General features: G+C 37.0%; 1 protein-coding gene across 5 annotated transcripts in view; it reads left to right on the forward strand.

Moving 5' to 3' along the window:
- The window catches only part of ADAMTS12 (ADAM metallopeptidase with thrombospondin type 1 motif 12), a 534,583-nt gene that overhangs the window by 467,672 nt on the left and 44,163 nt on the right, over nt 1–22,748 (forward strand). For all 5 annotated transcript variants that reach the window (XM_074208421.1, XM_074208422.1, XM_074208424.1 and 2 more), the window contains 3 exons: nt 1,538–2,707; nt 8,920–9,072; nt 22,312–22,485. In XM_074208421.1, coding sequence (XP_074064522.1) covers nt 1,538–2,707; nt 8,920–9,072; nt 22,312–22,485 — 1,497 coding nt within the window. The remainder of the gene's footprint in view (nt 1–1,537; nt 2,708–8,919; nt 9,073–22,311; nt 22,486–22,748) is intronic.

Consider the following 22,748-nt stretch of genomic DNA (forward strand, 5'->3'; position numbering starts at 1 on the left):
TCTGAACTAGCTCCTGCTATTAGCTTAAGCTAATCCCCTGGGCAGCGGCTCAGTGGGTTTGCCCCATCCTCTAGGGGAAGGCTCTAACCATTTCCATGGGAAAAGAAAGCAATGATCCTGGTGACCTAACCAACTTCAAACCCCTGAAAAGCTGCCTCACAACATAAGAAACTCAGCAAGGTTTGCTTGAGGTGAATTCTACTCTTCTTAGTAAGCTCTCTTCCAATCTATGAAAGAATACTCTCTCCATGGTACTTTATTGATTACTGTGTTTTCCAAGGCCAATGTTTGTTTAAACTGAAATATGAAGAGCTTAGTTTTCCCTATAGGATTACAGAAAAACTTTACTTATCAAGTTATTATCAAAAGAAACAATGGAACTTATTTTTAAAAAGAGTTGGTGGGGTTTTCATTAGCAAGCTAATGACTTAGCTGTGGTCCTCCGCAAAAACAAAGATCTATTCATTAATCAACAGGAATTTATTAAGCATCTACTAGGTACTGGACACTGTCCGTCCCAAGTTTGTAGGCCCATGACTGTGATTTTAGAAGATTGTTATACTGTATTATTGATTGATAACATCATGTTATATTTGTTAACTCAGGAACAGAACACCATTGTTAGAACTCCAAGCAAAAATATCACCTTAAAAAAAACTCTTCAATTTACTTGATTTGTCTTTGCTTACATTTCCAAATGCTGTTAATTCCTTCCCTCTGAAAAGTGATTCTTCATCTTGCCTACAACTTTTCTTTCAACTTTGATCATTTCCACACTCCACATAATGGAGCCATTATTTCTGCACATTTTCAAGTCCCTTGAGACTATAATATCGACATGATTGTTAGATAAAGTTTTTTTTCCTAGGAGATAAATATTATCTCCCCTGTGTCATTGGGAAATTGAGGCATAAAAGAGCTGCTAAATATGTCCATTTTCAATCTCTACAACCCATAAAAATAATACTGGATCCTCCCATATTTGCTACTCTCATCACATTTCCATTCATTTGAACCATGGTGATGTCTTATATGACACCAATCAAAGCAGACAATTCAGATGACTGAAAAGGACAGACAGACCTAGCATAGTGATGAGCATATTTGGGCCTCTTAACATATATACATACACACACACACACACACACACACACACACACACATATACATATATCTGTTGAAATGGAGTGAATGTTTTGACTTAATCAGAAATTCAGTATCATAATTACCCAGAATTGGAAGGGACCTTAGAAGTCATCTATTTAGCCCAATCTTCCCTTTCCCATCCTAATGTTGAAACTCCCACCTTAGTATTTCTGATCTGTGGTTGGTTAGGGTCTATTTAAACACTTGCAGTAATAGGCTGATCATGCCTTTAATAGGCATCCTATTCCATTATTGGAAAACTCTAGTTATAATTTATTTTAAGCATGCTACCCAATTTCCATTAGGCTTTCAGTGATTTCTTTGAGGTCCTGGGCATGAGGATCAAGTAGCTTTTCTTCCCCAGAATAACTATTGCTTTTTTTTTTTTTAGTGTACTGTTTCCTGTGGTGGAGGAGTGAGGATTCGAAATGTCACTTGTGCCAAGAATAATGATGAGCCATGTGACTTCACGAAGAAGCCCAATAGTCGAGCTCTATGTGGTCTACAGCAGTGTCCTTCTGGCCGGCGACTATTGATCCCCCCTCTGAAACCTAAGAGAGGATCAATTTCCAATGGGAGAATTCTACCCAAACCTAAGTCAACCCCCTCAAGACCCATCCCTCTTCCTACACCTAGTCCCAGTGTTCTGACAACACCTGTGATGCCTGAGTCTGTGACTCTGAGCACTATGAAAACTGTTATCACAAGTCCTACCATGTCTTCCAATGATCAAGACACAACAAGAGGAAAATTGCAAAATAATTCAATTCCCTCTGAGCCAGACTCTCATGTTTCCCTTCTTCCCACTGAAAGGACATCACTGCCAAATCCTACTACTGAGTCATTGAGTACCCAGACAAGCAGCAGAATTACAGATAATGAAGGGAACATTTCCCATTCAGAAATGACAACCTCCTCTAAAGTGGGCTTTGTGGTCAAGACAGATGTCACTCCTGAGTCACCATTCAGCACAAACCCAGTGACTTTGCAAATGACTTCCATTTTTGAACACTTGACCAAAGGGCCAGAAATAGAAGTCCACAGTGGCTCAGGAGAAGACAGTGAAGAGCATATAGACAAAACTACAAATGGGCCTGTAATGTGGACCCAGAGTGAAAGCTTCACACTCCAGCCTCCACCTATAAAGGCCATAAGTATGCCACCCCAGTCCCAAACAACACCATACCTCAGTGATCCTACCACCTTCAGCATGATAACAGATGGGCTATTATCTTCAAAAGGGACCAGCCAACAACCCACTACTCCCAAATATGATACATTGGATGTCAATGCAATAGTCACCAAAAAACCTTCCCTCCTCCAGTTATCACCAGGAAAGAAAAGCGAATCAGCATCACAGGAGAAATTGTCAACTCCCTTGGAAACAGAACCCATGAACAACAAGACTCCATCACAAGACCTTGAATCTGATCTGACTGAGGAGGATGCAAATAATCTGATTGCTGAAGGGTTTTTGCTAAATGCCACCAATTATAAGCACCTCAAAATGCTCAGTCCAACACAAAACTCTGCCTACTGGATTGTGGGCAACTGGAGTGAGGTAAGAAATTTCATCTGGATCACTGACTAACAGAATTATAGGAGTACCACTCGAAGGGACCTTCCAGTTTATTGAATCCAACTTCTTTATTTTACAAATGAGGAAACTGAGGTCCAGGGAAATCAAGTGTCCTAAGTAATCATACAGATTCCCTTGTCACACAAAGTAGTTAGTCATGCAATAAGAACAGAGATTGACTTTGAATTTAGTTTCTCTTACACTGGAGCCAGTACTTTATACCAAGCACCAAATAGTAAGAAAATTAATATTCTTAGTGTTCATTTCACTATAAAAATGTTATCCACTCAGGGAAAAAGTAGGGGACAAAATCGCATCTCCAGTTATGGGTGGGAGATGGACAATAAGATAAAAAGAAACACTTGCTGTAGGGGCTTCCTAGACATCAAGAGACCTTTCACTTTTATCTGTGTGTGGACTTGTTTCCTTTACTATAAAATAAAGAAATTGACCTCCAGATTTCCTGCTAACTGTAACTACACACACACACACACACACACACACACACACACACACACACACACACATAATGTCTCAGGATGGACATCCTTATGTACAGATTTGGTTAAAACTAATCAGGTAAGCACAATTGAGTTGGAAAAAACTCATGACAGGACCCTTTCTGTGAATTCCATAATTTCTATATCAGTTACACTTGGTTGTAAAATAGTTAGTGGATATGTGTGTTTATCCACTAGAAAAAGCTGTTTGGGGTATGTGATGAGATTTTTGTGTAGGTGTATTCTATATCCATCCATAAGATTGCAAATTCCCTGAGGGAAATTATGTTTTAATTAACTTTGAATCTTCCATAGTGTTAAGTTGCTGTGGAGCCAGACTTTTGGGGGATCTTCAAGAAAATACAAGTGTGCCTTCATTTCACTGTCCCTTAGAATCCTAGATCTAGAATCCTAGATCTAGATCTAGAAGGAACTTCAGAGGCCATTTTGTTCAACCCTATCATTTGCAGATGAGAAAACTAAGAGGCCCATGAGGATTAAGTGATGTGCCTAAAGTAGTTAGTATCATAGTATCATGTAATCTAGGTAATCTGCCTCTAAATCCAGTATTCTTTCCATTCTATCCCATTTTCAGTATATAATCTCATTTCTAGTGTTTTGTGAGTGCTTAGAGGCTGACCGAAATTTATTTATCAGGGGAGTATGTACAGACAGCTAACAATAGTGCTAGCTAGTGATAGCTAACATTAACTAGCATCATTGAATGCTTGGAGAGATAGAATAGTAGTTGATTGTTATGGTATGTTTGATAGTCCTTGTCACACAATTCTACCTTTGTAAAAGAGCCTGAGGGAAGAAGATGGGGGTAGAAGAGGAGAAGGTCCTAGACCCTTCTGCTCACCAGCAAGCTAAACCCAAATTATAAGATCAGTATCTGTCTTAGAATATATCCAAATCATGAGGTTCTGAGTGCCTTCTAGCTACATTTCAGGAAGATATTGCCTTGTGACTTGGAGTATGGAGTATGCAAAACAGAGAATATCAGCAATAAGACAAGTGTACATAGAAGATAATAAATATGCTACTGAGTGAACAGATGAATAATCAAAATAACAGTGTTTGTCCAAGTATTTAATGGAATCATATCATTTTAGAAAAGGAAGCAAGCTTAGAGATGATTTTGTCCAACTATTCCCCCATTTTTCAAGGGATAAAACTGAAGCAACAACAAAAGCCCCAGGGATTTGTCTTGGACCTTGTATGATTCCACATTTTTATCAATGGGGCATAAATGACAGGCCTGTCAAATTTCATCAACCTTGGGAGATAGCTACCATATTTCCACATGTATAAGATGCTCCCATATATAAGATGCACCTGGATTTTGGGGCCCAAAATTTGAAAAAAAAAATATAATACATAAAGTTAATGAACTCAAGTTTTATTCATCATGAAATTCAAGGACCTTCTGCTCCTAGCTTCCAGGAATCTTTTGGGCAAGTCTGGAGTGTGGATGCATGCTTAGCCCATTCTGTTTTATGAACCTGAAGCACCAATTGTGTCCTCCTTTGAAATCAGTCACTTCTTTTTCATCAGCAATTCTGCCTGCCTCCTGCTGAACCATCTTTGTGGACACAGGAATTCCACTTGCCCTTTGCTCTTCAATCCATCTCTTCAATTCCCTCTCTATCTCAGGCCATTTGGCTGACTTGCCTCTTATGGCCTTCTTCTGCTATGGTCTTTTCAGTAGGGTTTCTTTTTCCCATAGCCACTCTCCAATTGTTTTCTCAATTGGAGGAGGACCAAACTAATGTTCAGCAGCAGGATTTCCATTCACTTTTGCAAACTGGATCACTTTGAACTTGGATTCAGCACTGGACAAAAGTCTTTTCTGAGCATTTCTGGAAAGAACATAGCAAAACGTTGCCTAATATAATGGTAACAAATGTGAAATAATAAGCACAAACACAGCAAGCGCAAAAAAGTGGGAAGTGCAAATAAAAAAATGTACAACCACTGTATAAGATGCTCCCAGTTTTTAAGCTCCAAATTTTTCAAAAAAAGATACATCTTATACATAGGGAAATATGGTGATGTGTTGAATAATGAAGTTTGGATCTCAAAAGATCTCAGTATGCTGGAATCACAGACAAATTAGACTGAATAAATGTAAATAAGAGCTAAAAGAAAAAGGGAAATAAGGGCTTAATGTAAAGTATACACTTTGGGTTCAAAAAATAAACTTCACAAATTCAGGATCTGTGAAATGTAGCTAAACAAGTTTCTGTAAAGGATCTGGGGGTTTTAGGAGACTAAAATTTCTTTAAGAAGAGTTTAAATTGGTGGCTAGGTTGCACAGTGGATAGAGCACCAGCCCTGGAGTTAGGAGTACCTGAGTTCAAATCCGGCCTCAGACGCTTAATAATTACCTAGCTGTGTGGCCTTGGACAAACCACTTAACCCCATTTGCCTTGCCAAAAAAACTTAAAAAAAAAAAAAAGAAGAGTTGAATTTGGCAGTTGAGAAACTTAACACCATCCCAGACAATATTTAAAAAACCTTGAATCCACAATAAATAATATGTCTTTTTAGCAAATAAGGGATTTACTAAAGTACAGTAGTCAAGGTGGTACAATGTAAAGCTTGATAGACTTCTCATCAGAGGACCTGGGATCAAATTGCCACCCAACTACTTTTTTTTTTAAGGTTTTTGCAAGGCAAATGGGGTTAAGTGGCTTGCCCAGGGCCACACAACTAGGTAATTGTTAAGTGTCTGAGAGCAGATTTGAACCCAGGTACTCCTGACTCCAGGGCTGGTGCTTTATCCACTGCGCCACCTAGCCACCCCCATCCAACTACTTATTAACCATTTAACTTTGAATAAGCCTCTTTGGACTTTGCTGAAATGAAGTTCTTGTATTCCATGGCCTAAAAGCTCCAAATCTGTGATCCTAGGCACCTTGGTCTGCTAATCACCTCCTAGTGAGATTACCTCTATAATTCTGAGCACTACCTTGTAGGAGATATTGATAATCTGACATGTGTCTACCATAGGGTGCAGATGTTGAGAACCCTAGATAATATGCCATAACTGGATCTATTGAAGCAACTTAGGATGTTTGAGCTTATAGAAGAGAAAAGGAAATATAACAGCTATCTTCAAATTTGGTCAGGTAGTCACGCAAAAACAGATTAAACTCATTTAGCTCAGCCCCAATTAAGAACAATGAGAAAAAATTACAGTGAGATAGAATAAGATTTGAAAGTGAGACTTCCTAACAATGAGAGCTACCCAAAAGTGAAATGGATTACTTCGAAGAGTAGAAGAGTAGTTTCTTTTCATTAGAGGTCTTCAGTCATAGACTGAATGACAATTTGTTAGGAATGTTATAGTAGGGATTGCTATTCAGAATAAATTGACCTGGATTGCTCAGTGTTCCCTTCCTTTGTATCTCTGGTGAATCAGGTGACTGATTCAGTTTTAAGGAGTGAGAATACTTTCAAGAAATGTTAATTGATGCTTAATGAAAATGATCTAAGAAACTTTAGCATAAGTTATCTGTTAGTCTTGATGACTACTCTGAATTGCAGGCAGCTAGGTGGCATAGTGGCTAGAGGATTAGACTGGGAGTTAGGAAGACCTGAGTTTAAATCCTCCTTGAGACACTTATTAACTATGTGATCCTGGATTAGTCATTTAACCTTAGTTTTCTCATCTTTAAAGTTGGTATAATAATGGTATCTATCTCTCAGTGAGGCTCAAATGAGATAACATATATATATATACATATATATCCCTTTGTAAACTTTAATGTACTATAAATATGCAAATTATTGTAATCATTATTATTAGATAGCTTATAGACCTTGAGATGCAAAACCAAGAAGAATGGGTTGCTATTTTGCATACAAAAAGATTTTAGTTATTGTACTAGACCTAGGAGACATCGCCCACCATAGGCACTCTGACTGGGGAATGAAAATTGGTCTATCACAACTACAAGGGTGTCAGAAGAAAGAAAATACCAGGGTTGCCTCTTCTTAAGAAATCTTGATCACTCCTCCATTGAATCACTCCTAGACAATGATGTAATTAGTAAAAGAGATAAAACTGGCAGAAAGAATCTTGATCATTTGGTTGACAAAATCCAATTTGGAATTTCTTATTGTTGACTGTTAGTTATAAGAGTTTTACTCACATCTGAGACAGTCACCTCAACCATGTTGTTGTCATGGGGCATGGTTATATGGAATGAATGGTCCATGATCTTGCAAATGCATCTTCCATTATATTGATGCAGCTCCCAACATTAGTCCCATTTCTGAAAATGCTAGTAGTTTTTCCTTAACCTAACAATGAGCCATATCAATGGAATTGATTTCCATTTAAACTTACATTTTCCCTTGTAAAATTTTGACTGAGGTTGTACGTAACAATTATCCACCTTTTCTTCTTTTCTTCATTGAACAACCTAATGGGGAGACATCCTCCCATCAATGCCCCTCTAACTTGTACCAAATTTAATATGAAAGATATTTGTCAAGGTCCTATTTACTTTCAATTACATTCTAAATCTTTCCTTGTGCCATCCCTGCATATTGACTGTTTCTTTTTCAGTTGATGCCTTAATCAAAAATGACAAGAGCAATTGAATATATTTCTTTATGCCCACAGAAAAAACAAAATTCAGAACACCAGAAACAGCATGAATTCATTTTCAATAAATATATGACACAGGGAAGTATGGAAACAGGACAGGAAATTGTCATTGAATTTGAAGCTCCTATCTCTGCCCTGCTTCTGGATTGCTGTGCCCCTCTTGGAAAATCTTTGCATCTCTCTTTGCCCTTAGAGCAGACTAGTGATCAATTATCTTTGTGGCCCTGAACTAGTCATTTCATCTCTTTATGCCTTAGTTTTCTCACCTAGAAAATGAGGGGGTCAAACATGATCCTCTTTAAAGGTCTCTTCCAGGATTAACATTTGGAATTTATGATCAACTTCCTGAACTAAGGATTCTTTGTGACCACCCCCCCTACAAAAAAAAAGGTAATGTAAAAAAGAGATCTATCAGAATTTTTATGATTGGTTCATATCCATGATATCTCAAAAGAACTATCCATAAATGGATAGTTTCCTTTATTTATAGAATCATAGGATGTAGAAATTAGAACAGATCTCAGAGATCATGTAAAGCAACACCCTCATTTTGCCATATTATACCAGACCCTTCTATCTACATGATCTCCCAAAGTCTCTCCAAGCTCAGGTTCATTATTTCCATGACCCTCTCTATACATCTCATCCTCTGCCATCCCCTTCTCCTCTTGCCTCAATCTTTCCAACACCACGGCCTCTTCCAGTGAGTCCCATGTTCTCATTATGTGACCAAAGTATTTAAGCTTCAGCTTCAAGATTTGACCTTCCAGTGAGATGTCTGAATTAATTTCTTGAAACACTGACTGATCTTTTTTACCCAACAATTATTTACTGATAACCTTCCTCTCCCTTACTGTCTTTCCCTTTTAACACAAATAACAATCCAAACAAACATCTAAGAAAGCAACTTTATCTCATGGCCTTCCTGTAGAGAAGAGAGGCTAGTGCTTCATCCTGTTTCTTGGGGCAAGATGAGTCTGTGCCATTCATTTGAAGCCAGGAGTTTCAATGTTGCTTCTGCTTGAAGTTACTGTTTACTTTGCTCTGCCAACCTTCCTTTTTCTCTCCCGTAGTGTTCAACCACCTGTGGCTTGGGTGCTCTTTGGAGACACGTGGAATGCAGCACTCAGATCGACACTGACTGTGAGTCCATTCAGAGACCCGACCCCGCCAAGAGATGTCACCTGCGACCCTGTGCAAGCTGGAAAGTGGGACCCTGGAGCCAGGTAGTCAGAATTCAGCTTGTGCTTGATGAATGACTCCCCAAAGATTCACAGGAAAGCAGAAAAGCAGAACACACACACACACTCTTTCGCAAAACACTCACACATACATTCACCCAATCTCTCTCTCTCTCTCTCTCTCTCTCTCTCTCTCACACACACACACACACACACACACACACACACACACACACACACATACATACACTCACACAATCACACATACACACACACACTTACACATGCAGACTCTCACACACTCACAAACCCCAAATCCAGCAAGATGCATAAAAATGTAAGAACGAAGACTATTCTTTGTCCTTCCATTAAGCAGTAAATCAAAAGGCAGTTATTTAGAATTTGTAAAGCCAAAAATCATCCCCACACTCGAGCAACATTTAAACACCTGACTATTGAAGAAAGCTTAGTGAAACAGTGAGTATGTGAGGGCACAGCATTGCAGATATGAGTGACAGAGAATGCAAAGGTTACAAACAGGAAATGCAATTTTATTTTCAAGGAATAGTAGGTCACTCTTTCAGCTGCATTATAGAGCATGCAGAAGAAGTTTAAGATACCTGTGAAGAGAGAAAGGAACTAGTCCATGAAGGGTTTTAAATAACAAAGAACTTTATATTTGATCCTGGAAATTAATGGAAACCATCTGGCTTTATTTTTATCTATTGTAACATTCATTTCTTAATATTTTGAGTTTTAAATTCTCTCCCTTCCTGACACATTGATAAAACAAAGCAATATGATATAATATATGTGTGTGTGAAGTCATACAATTTCCATATTAACCATTTTGTTTAAAAAAAGTAAAAAAGCAAGAAACATAAAGTGAATTAAGCATGCTTCAGTTTGAACTTAAGAGTTCTCTCTCTGTAGGTGGATAGCATTTATTATCATGGGTTATTTGAAATTGTCTAGGATCATTGCTTTGATCAGAATAATTAAGTCTTTCATAATTTATAAGCCTTACAATATTCCCTTTACTTTGTAGAAAGTTTTCCAGGTTCTGCTTCCTTTGCTTTGTATTAGTCCATTTAAGTCTTCATAGATAAGCTACTTATCTTATCATACAATACAAAAAAATTCCATTAAAATCTTATATCACTTCTTGTTCAGTAATTGCCCTATTGATGGTTATCCCTTGAGTTTCCAATTCTTTGCTGCCACAAAAGATAACTTTAGTGTCCCTATTTTCTCACATCCTAATCAGCATTTCTAATTTCCCTTTAAGAATTTGGATGCTCTGCCATTTGGTAGATATAACCTTGAGTTCTTTATAATTTCTCTTTCATTCTTAGCTTTTTTTATACTTCTCCTGAATCTTGTATTTCAAAGTCAAAATTTCTGTTCAACTCTGGCCTTTTAATCAGAAATGTTTAAAAGTCTTCCTGAAGTATTAAACTCAGGTTATTTTTGGTTGTAATCCTAGATCCTTAGCCTTCTGAAATAACATATTCTAAGTTGTTCTTTCTTTTAGCATGGTAAGTACTAAAACTTGTGTGATCCTGACTATGGTTCCTCAGTATTTAAATGGTTTCTTTCATTTGAAGAATTTTCTCTTTGATCTAGGAGATTTAGAATTTGGCTCTAATATTCCTTAGGGTTTTTATTTTGAGATTTTTTGGGGGAGATGACTAGTTGAATTCTTTCCATTTCTATTTTATTTTTATCAGGGAAGTTTTCCTTGATAATTTCATAAAATATTATTCCCAGTGACTTTTTTTTAATCATGGCTTTCAGTTAGTTCAGTAATTCTTAAATGATCTATCCTGGATTAGTTTGCCAAGGCAGTTGTTCTTCTGATAAGAAATTTCACAATTTCTTCTTTTTCATTCTTTTGACTCTGTTTTAATATATCATATCTCATGGAGGCTTTAGCTTCTACTTGCATTGTCTCAAACTTCTGGATATTTTGCACTACTCTTTTCAAAACAAATTCTGGAAAGGAGATGAAAGTTTTCAGTGATTCCAAGGTGATGTGATGGGGGGTTGGGGGGAGGTAAGTGTGGCCACTGCATTCCTGGTTTTTACTCTATTCCTTACCCAGGAAAGGTCTTTGATCCTTTGCAGCCACAGCACTATTGCCTCTACTCCCTTGTGACTAGAAGTAGTTCTGCTCCTCAGGGCCCCTTTTTCCTTGTGACCAAATGCACTCCTTTCCTGGCACTGCATCCTGGAAGTGAGTATGAACAACAGAGTTGTCAAGAGTGCCTGGTCTTCGCCCCAGTACTAACACAGGGTCACTTCTTATAATGTCTTTCTGACCAGTTCCCAGATTCCCTTACCATCTATGGGAGCTTCTCAAAGTTGCTACTGCTTGCTTTCACCACCTTCAAAGTCCCCAACTGGTGTTACTGACATGTGGATCTAGTCCAACACCTACTATGGTGGCACAGACTTATCCATTGACCTTTTAAGTTGTCTTGGGCTGAAATCTCTCTGATCTTTTTTTGGCTCTCCCACTCCAGAATCTTATTTGAGGAATTATTTTAAAGTTGTTTGAAAGGATTATTGGGAGAGCTTGGTCAGAGTGCTTCCTTTACCATTTTGAATTTATCTCTAAAAGTTGCCATTGGGTTTTACTGAGCAGAGGGCATACCCTTTAGAAAAAATTATTTTGGCTATTGAGTTCAGGATAGATTGAAGTCTCATGTTGAGAAAACCAACTAGAAGATTATTACAGTAGTCTATGTAAAAAAGAGATTAGAGACTTATTTAAGGTGATAACTGAGTTAATAGAAAAGGATATTTTGTTCTGAAGTTAGAAAGGACAAGGTATGGCAATTGTTTGGATATGTGAGTGAGAGATGGCACAAAAATGGCACCAAGGTTATGAACCTAGATGAAGGGGATAATGATGGTCTCCTCAATAGTAATAAGGAAGATTCAAAAGAAAAGAGTTTAAAGAGAAAGATAGTTATATTTTGGGCATTTTGAGTTTGAGTTACTTATAGGGCAAATAGTTTGAGAAAGATATCAGAAAATGGTGATGCTTGAGAGAGAGAGAGAGAGAAAGAGAGAGAGAGAGAGAGAGAGAGAGAGAGAGAGAGAGAGAGAGAGAAGATCCAGCTATATAGACCTGGGAATCAAGTGCAGATAAATGAAAAGAAATGGAAGCTGATAATATTAATAAGAGAGTGTATACAGGAAAAAAAGAAAAGTGTTTAGTAAATAACCTTAAAGGTTGTGTACATGAATAAAGAACTAATAAAAGGAAACTAAGAGGGGGTAGTCATATAAGAAAAATATCTGTCATGAAAACCTTACAGAGTTATACAAGAATGTATTTAATAGTTTGAATGACTTTAGAAAGGTTGAAAAGAGTGAGGACTGAGAAAAATTCATTAGATTTGACAATGAAGAGATCACCAGTAGCTTTAGGAAGAGCAGTTTCAAAAGAATGATAAGACCAAAAGCCAGTTTATTGAGGGTCAAGTAGATATTTAGAAGAGGGAACCCTGAGACAATGATGGCTTTCTCAAGGAGCTGGTTTTTTCCCCCATAAGAGGAGGAAAGCTATAGGACTATAGTTAGAAGGGATGTTGCGATTAATTGAAGGTTTTTTTAAGGATGGGGTAGAGATGATCATTTGGATATGCTGTTCCTTTTAAATGGTTCAGTCAGAATTAAATAATAGTCCTGTATTAGTAATAGAAAATTGTTTATTCTAACCAGTTTCAGGTCTAATACTGCTTCCTTTTTTTCATGACCCATTGTTCTTGATGAATCTGGGTGGTTTCAGATCCAATGACTTTATCAGAGTCAGGAAGTAAAGGATGCCTCTGGATCTAATGTGGTATGACTTCCCCTGTGCATAAACAAAGGAATGCAAACAGTTGTAAAATGTCTGAAGCTTCTTGGAAACAGGTTGAGTCGGATAAATAGAGAACTTGCCAATACTGCCTTTGCCCTGCCTCCTAATCTGGGACTGACCTTACAGCGGTGACTCTACTCTTGAATGTATTCTCCAGATCATCATATCCCCTTAGCTCTAAAGCCCCATAGCTATAGAGGAACAAATTCCCAAATCAGGCTAGTCTTTGTTTTATAATCACTTAGAACTTTATTTTAATCATGCTTCCCCTTTTTCTAGTATGGTATTGCCTCTCTCCTTTCCAATCCAGTGATTGACATGATTATTCACAGATGTCAGCCATCTGAGATAATGAGAACATGTGAAGGGTGGGGTGGAGTGGAGTGGAGAGGAGAGAGCAGAACAGGCAAAATTAGATGTTAATCAGCAATGATGGGAAAGTTCCTAACATTTTAGGTAGCAAATGAGGAATAGAGAAGATCTTGGGAAAGGAAATTGTCTCTTGATTTATGGGCAGATCCTTATCAAAAAAAGAATTTCATGTTGTAAGAAACTAACTGGAGGTCCCCAATAAATCCTTACCACCTCTGTTCAACAAAGTACAGTCATAGACACTTCTTGGTATCTTCCTCCATCTTGGTATCTATTTTCCCAAGAGAGGGACAGTTTCTCATCTGTTATCTGGATGAAGGGGATGATGAAGTGCCTAGAAAAATTGGAAAGGAAGTAAAATTAGTCTTTGGCATTCTTTTATCTCCCATTTACATACATTTTGTATATCACTTGATCCTTTTTCTCTTCCACTATTTAGATGTCCAGTACCCTCATCTTGCCCTTGTACACCCAAAGCCCCCCTCATAATACCTGACTTTCCTTCCTATTTTAGTGATATATAGGGTTTTTTTTATTTTTGCAGGGCAAGGGGGTAAGGTGACTAGCCCAAGATCACACAGCTAGGCAATTATTAAGTGACAGAAGTCAGATTTGAACTCAATTCCTCCAGATTCCAGGACTGGTGCTCTATCCACTATGCAACTAGCTGCCCTTTAGTGCCAAAATTTCTTCCCTCACTTTCCTTTCTTCCTATGAATCAGAACTTCCATTCTCTCAATGAGCTGAAGCTGAGTAATCTTTTTTTTACATTTTTTCCTTTTTTTATTAAAGATATTATTTGAGTTTTACAATTTCCCCCAATCTTACTTCCCTCCCCCCCCCATGGAAAACAATCTGTCAGTCTTTACTTTGTTTCCATGTTGTACATTGATCCAAATTGAGTGTGATGAGAGAGAAATCATGTCCTTAAGGAAGAGACAAAAAGTCTAAGAGATAACAAGATCAGACAATAAGATATCTGGGTTTTTTCCTAAATTAAAGGTAGTAGTCCTTGAACTTTGTTCAAATTCCATGGTTCTTTATCTGGATACAGATGGCATTCTCCTTTGCAGACAGCCCAAAATTGTTCTCAATTGTTGTACTGATGGAATGAGCAAGTCCTTTAAGGTTGAACATCACTCCCATGTTGCTGTTAGGGTGTACGGTGTTTTTCTGGTTCTGCTCATCTCACTCAGTATCAGCTCATGCAAATCCCTCCAGGCTTCCCTGAAATCCCATCCCTCCTGGTTTCTAATAGAACAATAGTGTTCCATGACATACATATACCACAGTTTGCTAAGCCATTCTGCAATTGAAGGACATTTACTTGATTTCCAATTCTTTGCTACCACAAACAGGGCTGCTATAAATATTTTTGTACAAGTGATGTTTTTACCCTTTTTCATCATCTCTTCAGGGTATAGACCCAGAAGTGGTATTGCTGGGTCAAAGGGTATGCTTATTTTTGTTGCCCTTTGGGCGTAGCTCCAAATTTCTCTCCAGAAAGGTTGGATGAGTTCACAACTCCACCAACATTGTAATAGTGTCCCAGATTTTCCACAACCCTTCCAACAATGATCATTATCCTTTCTGGTCATATTGGCCAGTCTGAGAGCTGTGAGGTGGTATCTCAGAAAAGCTTTAATTTGCATTTCTCTAATAATGATTTAGAGCAATTTTTCATATAGCTATGGATTGCTTTGATCTCCTCATCTGTAAATTGCCTTTGCATATTCTTTGACCATTTGTCAATTGGGGAATGGCTTTTTCTTTTTAAAAATATGACTCAGTTCTCTGTATATTTTAGAAATGAGTCCTTTGTCAGAATCATTAGTTGTAAAGATTGTTTCCCAATTTACTACTTTTCTTCTGATCTTGGTTGCAGTGGTTTTATTTGTGCAAAAACTTTTTTATTTAATGTAAATGAAATCATCTAGTAGGTTTTTGGTGATGTTCTCCAACTCTTCCTTAGTCATAAACGGCTCCCCTTTCCATAGATCTGACAGGTAAACTAGTCCTTGATCTTCTAATTTGCTTATAGTATTGTTTTTTATGTCTAAATCCTGTAACCATTTGGATCTTATCTTGGTAAAGGGTGTTAGGTGTTGGTCTAATCTAAGTTTCTTCTTCCATACTAACTTCCAATTTTCCCAGCAGTTTTGATCAAAGAGAGAGTTTTTATCCCAATAGCTGGACTCTTTGGGTTTATCAAAGAGCAGATTACTATAATCATCTCCTGCTTTTGCACCTAGTCTATTCCACTGGTCCAACACTCTATTTCTTAGCCAATACCAAACAGTTTTGATGACTGATGCTTTATAATATCATTTTAGATCAGGTAGGGCTAAGCCCCTTTCTTTTGTACTTTTTTTCATTAAATTCCTGGAAATTCTTGACTTTTTATTTCTCCATATGAATTTACTTACACTTTTTTCTAACTCATTAAAGTAATTTTTTTGGAATTTTGATTGGTAGGGCACTAAACAGGTAGTTTAGTTTTGGTAGAATTGTCATTTTTATTATATTAGCTCTACCTATCTATGAGCAGCTGATATCTGCCCAGTTATTTAAATCTGATTTACTTTGTGTGAGAAGTGTTTTATAATTGTTTTCAAAAAGTTTCTGAATCTGTCTTGGCAAATAGACTCCCAGGTATCTTATATTCTCTGAGGTTACTTTGAATGGGATTTCTCTTTCTAGCTCTTCCTGCTGTATCTTGCTAGACATATATAGAAAAGTTGAGGATTTATGAGGGTTTATTTTATAACCTGCAACTTTGCTAAAATTGCTCATTGTTTCTAGTAGTTTTTTGGATGATTTCTTGGGATTCTCTAGGTAGACCATCATGTTATCTGCAAAGAGTGGGAGTTTTGTCTCTTCCTTCCCAATTCTAATTCCTTCAATTTCTTTTTCTTCTCTAATTGGTGAAGCTAATATTTCTAATATGATATTGAATAGTAGTGGTGATAATGGGCACCCTTGTTTCACCCCTGATCTTATTGGGAATGCCTCTAGCCTCTCCCCATTGAATATAATGCTTGTTGATGGTTTCAAATAGATACTGCTAATTATTCTAAGGAACAGTCCATTTATTCCTACACTCTCTAGTGTTTTTAGTAGGAATGGATGCTGTATTTGGTCAAAAGGAATATCTTACAACTTAGTTAATGACAGTCTCTCATGATAGTCTTCTGGAAAGAGAGAGAGAATTGTATTTTCTATAATTTCTACAATTCATAAATGACAGTGACATTTGTCATTCTAACTTGGATGTGACAAAAAAAGCAATTAATGATCTTATATCAAGTAGTAGGAGGTGGAAATTTGCAGGTATCCATTCTTGATTCTGTGCTATTCAATTTTTTAAATGGTTTGAATAAAGATAGACAATATGCTTTTCAAAATTGGAGATGACACAAAGATGGGAGGAATAGCTAACACATTGAAGGAGAGTCAAGATCTTAAATAACTACAGTATTTTACTGAATCTAATAATTTGGAATGTAATAGAAATAAATATATCTTACATTTGCATTCATAAATTAATTTTATAAATTTAACATGGCAAAAGTATGGCAGAAGTCATTCATAATAGTCTTCAGAGGTACATATTATTCAGGGATACAAAGTTGAAAGGTTCTCTATACTCCTCTCTGGACAGATCATGTTTGGAGTGTTATGCTCAAATCTGGGCTTTACAGAAAGATACTAGAACTATGGAAAGGATAAAGGAGTTAAATACCATTACAAAATAGTTGGTTGTCTTACTTGTTGTTATTGTTCATTCATTTCCTTGAAGAGTTTTTCATGGCCCCAGTTGTTTTCTTGCTGTATTCTTCTCCAGTTTACCAAGGCAAACAGGGTTAAATAACTTTCTCAGGGTCAAACATCTACTAAATGTTTAAGGCCAGATTTTAACTTGGATTTTTCTGAACCCAGGTCTGGTCACTCACTGTACCTCCATTCACTGTACCCTCTTGCTTTTGGATAAATTAGAATGGTGAGAGAGTTTGAGTTCATGCCTTTTAAGGATCAGTATAAGGACCTGGGTGTATTTAGTCTAGAGAAGATCAGACTTAAACATTATAGCTGTCTTCAGGGATCTGAAATGTTGTCACCATTGAAGAGGGACCAAAATTGTGTATATTCATCCTCAAAGGGAAGAGCTAAGGATAATTGGTGCAAGTTGCAGAGATAGACAAATGTTTGCTTGATTCATGAAATCTTTTTAACAGCTAAGATTAGCTAAAAATAAAATGGACTGCCTAGAGAATTAAGAATTTTCACCTCTTTCTGGAAAATTTGTAACAAGACCTGCATAGATAGATCATGATGCAGAAAGAACTAATATAGACAGTGGATAGAGCCTGGAGTCAGGAAGACCTGAAGTCAGGAAGACCTGAGTTCAAATCCAACCTCAGATACTTAATAATTACTAGCTGTCTTCCCTTGAGCAAGTCACTTAACCCCATTGTCCTGCAAAAACAAACAAACAAAAAAAATAGATCTAATATGAGGGGAATTTGGGATCAGTTAACCTCTGATACCTTACATTCTATGTTCAAAGGAAAGAAATTTGGGTAAATAATGACTTGACTAACATGGAAATATGTTTAATATGGTTATACACATATAAGTATATCATATTACTCACTATTATAGGTAGAAGAGATGGAGGAAGAAAAACTCAAAATCTTAACAAAAAATTAATGTTGAAAACTATCTTTACATGCAGTTGGAAAAACAAATCAATAAATTATGACTTAAAAAATATGATCTTTCCCTGTATTTGCCAGAAATATTAAAATTTTAAAGGAATATTCTTTTAATTTATGAAATGTATCAAATAGTGAAACTAATAATCTTAATGAATATCAAAAACATTTGGGACAGGGAGGTTGGTAGACTGAATACCTAATATTCCTATTTATTGACCTATGTCATTTTGCAACAGTTCTTATTCTAAGAAGAGGTCCATAAGCTTCACCAGAATTCACCAAAGAGGTTCAAGGTGTAAAAACAGCTAAGAATTCCCTGCTTTAAAGAAAACCTCTAAGTAGCTACATACTCTGCCTAGTTCATCTTTCCCTTCCTCCCTTGGGAAACAGTAGTATTCATGTTTATCCCAGCTACTGCATCAGCTGTTTTGCTTCCCCCGCCCCCACCCCCGCTGGGGGGGAGGTTAACATCTCCTCTGTTCTTCCTCAGATCATTTTTGACTAATTCTGACCCAGGTTTGTAAATAGGAAAGCTGTCTCTGGCTAGATGGTGGAAAAATTTCAAACTTCAGCCCTATTCTGGGTAGATCCCACCTGATCAAGGGTTCTGACCAGAGTTTCAGTGAAATCTGATTGCCTAAGATGTCCTTAGAGCACTAACTAAACTCTGTTCTCTTGTGATCAGTTTTTATAGTTTGTTTCAGTTATTTTCTCATAAATTATTCACAGTGGCAGCATCATTTGTGGGGAGTTGTGAAGAACTGGATAATTCCTAAATAAGAAAATGTCTATCTCTCCCACTGCTTTATTCTGTTCCCCCCATGGACCATAAAAAAATGTATGTCATTTCCTAAGATTTAAAATCCTTCACCTCTTTAGTAGGAGGTGGGTTGCATGATTCATTTTCAGCCCACTTCATTCAAGGCTTATCATTATAATAATCAGAGTTCTAAAGTCTTTTGTAGTTGTTTTTTTCATAATGTTGTTTTCATTTGGTAAATTGTCACCCCTAGTTCTACCCTTCTATTCAAGATATATTATTTATGCCCCTTCTACTACCTTCAAGAGGAAACTTTTCTGAAACTTTTCCTCAGTATCAAACACTTAATCAATGGAATGTTTCTCCAAAAGATACATTTAGTAGATTCAGATCATTTAGAATGAAGAATTAAAGAGGGGAAAGGTGATGAAAATAATAGAATCCAAGACTATGGAGAGGAATGACCACAATCAACAAATCTTTATCCTTGAAACTTACTGATTTTAGATCTCAAATGATACTAGATAATTGTCTGGAGTGACTTTTATGCTACCCTTCAACTTCTCTTAGGACATCCCTTTAATAAGTCTTTAAGACCAGTGTTTCTCTGTGAGAATGAGGCAGGAATATTGTGATAAGCTAAGCATCTATTCTGCTTATTGGGTTAGATTTAATATCTTGGGCAGTTTTCTTTGGTTTTGTGTTGTTGTTATTGTTTTTACTTTAAGAGAGCATTAGAAAAAGCCTAGGGAATGCAAAGCTAGGGGAAATGGTTACCATGGTTTTGAACCACCCACTGTTAATGAATTTAACCTGGGATCATATTAAAATGATTTCATAAATCATAAAAATTCCAGGAAGAGAGAGTTGTGATTTCATTTCAGTCTCACCACTGGCTCCAGCCAGTGACATTTGTCATTCTAACTTGATTTGGTTTGGAAATTATATCATTTGAGTAACTGCACTTCAGTAGCTGGAAAATTATTGGACCTGGTCAGTAGCAATGGTTACATCGTTAACCATTTTCATTAGTCCAGTCCCTGCCCTCTGTATGATCCATGTCCTCTTTCATTAGGAAGCACATAGATTTTTTTTTTAAAAAGACACTTATTTGGGTGCTGTGGAGATGAACTTAGGCAATTGGCATTCAGTACACAAAGATAAAATAGTTTAAGGAGTGGAATGATTTAATATGTCATCACTTCCCTCTCACTAACCCAATCTTGGAGCTTTTGAGAATGTAATAAAGTAAGATAGCTAGGGAACATCTTAGTCAATTATTGTCTTTAGTTTATTGATGTTTCATTTCTCTTTGTTAATAAACATACTTTTTCACAAAAAAATACTAAGTTTAAAATTAAATTTAAGAAGAGATTGTGTGAACAAGTAGGGAAAAAACCAGATGACTTCTTAATCTATGAATGTCATAGATTAAAAAGAGTTCTCACTTTCTTTTCTTTTTGTATTGTCATACTTGTGGTCTGTTTGTGGGAGACAAATGACTGCTTTGTGTGGAAGTTATTACTATATTTCCTCCTTTGTTCTGGTGCTAATTTTAAATTGGTAATTTTTTCCTATGCTAATTGAACTTCAGAGAAATGGAAGTTTTACATTGTGCTTTTTGAGTTATCTGGTAAGGGTTGTTCTTTCTTTCCTTTTTTCCCCCATGAAAAAACAAACACACTGTATTTACAGGAAGTGAGAACCACCTTTCTGTCTCCTGTCTACTTTCTCACTGTCTTTCTGAGATATACCCTAGGACTTGAAAAGCTAGAATATTTTTGAAATATTTCTCCAAGACGAGAGAGAGAGAGAGAGAGAGAGAGAGAGAGAGAGAGAGAGAAATAACAAATTGAATCGAGGTTTTCTGACTCCAGATCCAGTACCCTTTCCACTGAACCTCTTGGAAGAAGAAATCCTTTGATGAAAGGACAGAGTGTAAACTCTCTCTCTCTCTCTCTCTCTCTCCCTATCAGTACCTTAAAAGTCATTGATATACAATGCATACCATGGAAACAATGTAAAGATAACAGACTGCCTTCTGTGGGAGGTGGGGGGAGGGAAGCAAGATTAGAGGAAAAATTGTAAAACTCAAAATAAATAAAATCTTTCTAAAAAAAAGAGTCATTGATATATCTCTGCCACAACACATCTTCTCCTAGCCACTTTAATCTTTTTAGAGAGAAGAGCACAGGACCAAAATGATCACAGTAGTGATATGATAGCAGCCAGGACATGCCCTTGTTAAGAGTACATCTTCCTTAATTAAAAAGTGCATTGACCTAACTATCACTAATAAGGGGCATGGAGAATATGAATTAGCAGCTACTGTTCAGCATTATTTGAGTTGCCATTGTGTGGCTGAAGACTTTTGGGAACTGAGAGAGATACAATTTGTCACCAAGAGATGTCTAGCAGACTTTAGCTCTAGATAGATTAGAGGTCAAATTCAAGAATGACTATTTAAACAACTGGAAATAACAGGTACCATAAGTCTAGGAAAGCAGATAGACAGCATTCAAAGTCTAAAAGAAATAACATAGAACAGAAGGAACATTGAACTTGAAGTCAGTAGAATAGGATTTGAGTCCTGGTTCCATCACCCACTAGTTTTAGGTCCTTAGGCAAATGTCTGAAATCACAATTTTTCTCAACTGTAAGATGAGAATGTTGTACTTTCTATGCTCTAAAATTCTATGAATTTCACACTAGAGAATTAGTTAAAATCAGCATTAGCAGACAATTGCCAAATTTGGTTCTAGGGCAGACTGTTTGCCTTGTGCTGTATTGAATTACTTTCTGGGTAGCACTGGATCCAGAAGTGGTCATAGGCTTTCTAAATATTAAAGTCAGGAATAGGTCACAGATCAGATGAATCCTGCCTCTGGTTGTCATAGGGACAGTACAAGTACGATGACTTCCACTGTAAGATTAGGAAATCTTAGGATGATGATAGAGAGGGAGGGAAAGGAATCAGTATTTTTATAGGACATGCTGGCACTCCAGTCTCTACTAGCCTATGCCTTTTTTGGGCATGGAGCAGGAATGAGAAAAAGAGTGAAATGTAAATGTAAAAGCAAAACTAAATTTCACTAAATTTCACACTGAACTTGAAGTAACTACCTATGTGTCCATGCCCACTGCTCCTCCATAGGAGGATCAGTGAAAGCCATTTTGTAGCAGAGTCAAAAGTAGACCAGAGACACAAATTTATGAAGACTTCCATTTACTTTGTTTCAAGTTCATTTTTCAGTCTCTTGGTTAGTCCTATATAATGGACTGAAAGAACACAAAATTTGGCATATTCTTCTAGTATGCATATTGTCTGTATTAGCAGATAAAGAATGTTGCTCTGATTTCTCTGTGTTCCTTTGAGACATTTTATTTAAGACTAAGACACTCTTTCTTCTTAAAAGTAAGTGATATCATTTAACTTCAAACAAGGAGGAATTTCCCATTAGTCTCATGGACAGCTTGTAATCTGAGAAGAGATTGCCTATGAAACAAGTGGGCAAAATCCTGATTGTCCAACACTCATTCTCTTTGTTCTTGTTCCCTTCCAGTGCTCCCGAAATTGTGGTGGGGGTATCAAGGTCCGGGAGGCCCGATGTGTGAATAGTCATGATCACCGGAATCTGAGACCATTTCACTGCCAGTTACTTGAAGATAAACCCCAGCTGAGCACCACTTGTAATATGGAGCCCTGCCTAGAGTGGAAGACAGAGCCCTGGAGCCAGGTAGAGTTGAGGACCACAGCCTCTTAGAGTATGGCTATGCAACACCATGCATTTGTTATTGTTTAGAAGATTAGATGCTTGATTGGTATTTAATAGTTTTATTAATGTGTTCTTGGCATCATGTTAAGCGCTAGGGAACAAATGTTTGGTTATTTCAGGTATATCTGACTATGTGACTCCATTTGAAGGTTTTTGTGGCAAAGAAACTGAAGTAGTTTGCCATTTCCTTCTCTAGCTCATTTTACAAATAAGAAACTGAAGAA

This window comes from Macrotis lagotis, chromosome X, assembly GCF_037893015.1.
Source record: "Macrotis lagotis isolate mMagLag1 chromosome X, bilby.v1.9.chrom.fasta, whole genome shotgun sequence".
Lineage (NCBI taxonomy): Eukaryota > Metazoa > Chordata > Mammalia > Peramelemorphia > Peramelidae > Macrotis > Macrotis lagotis.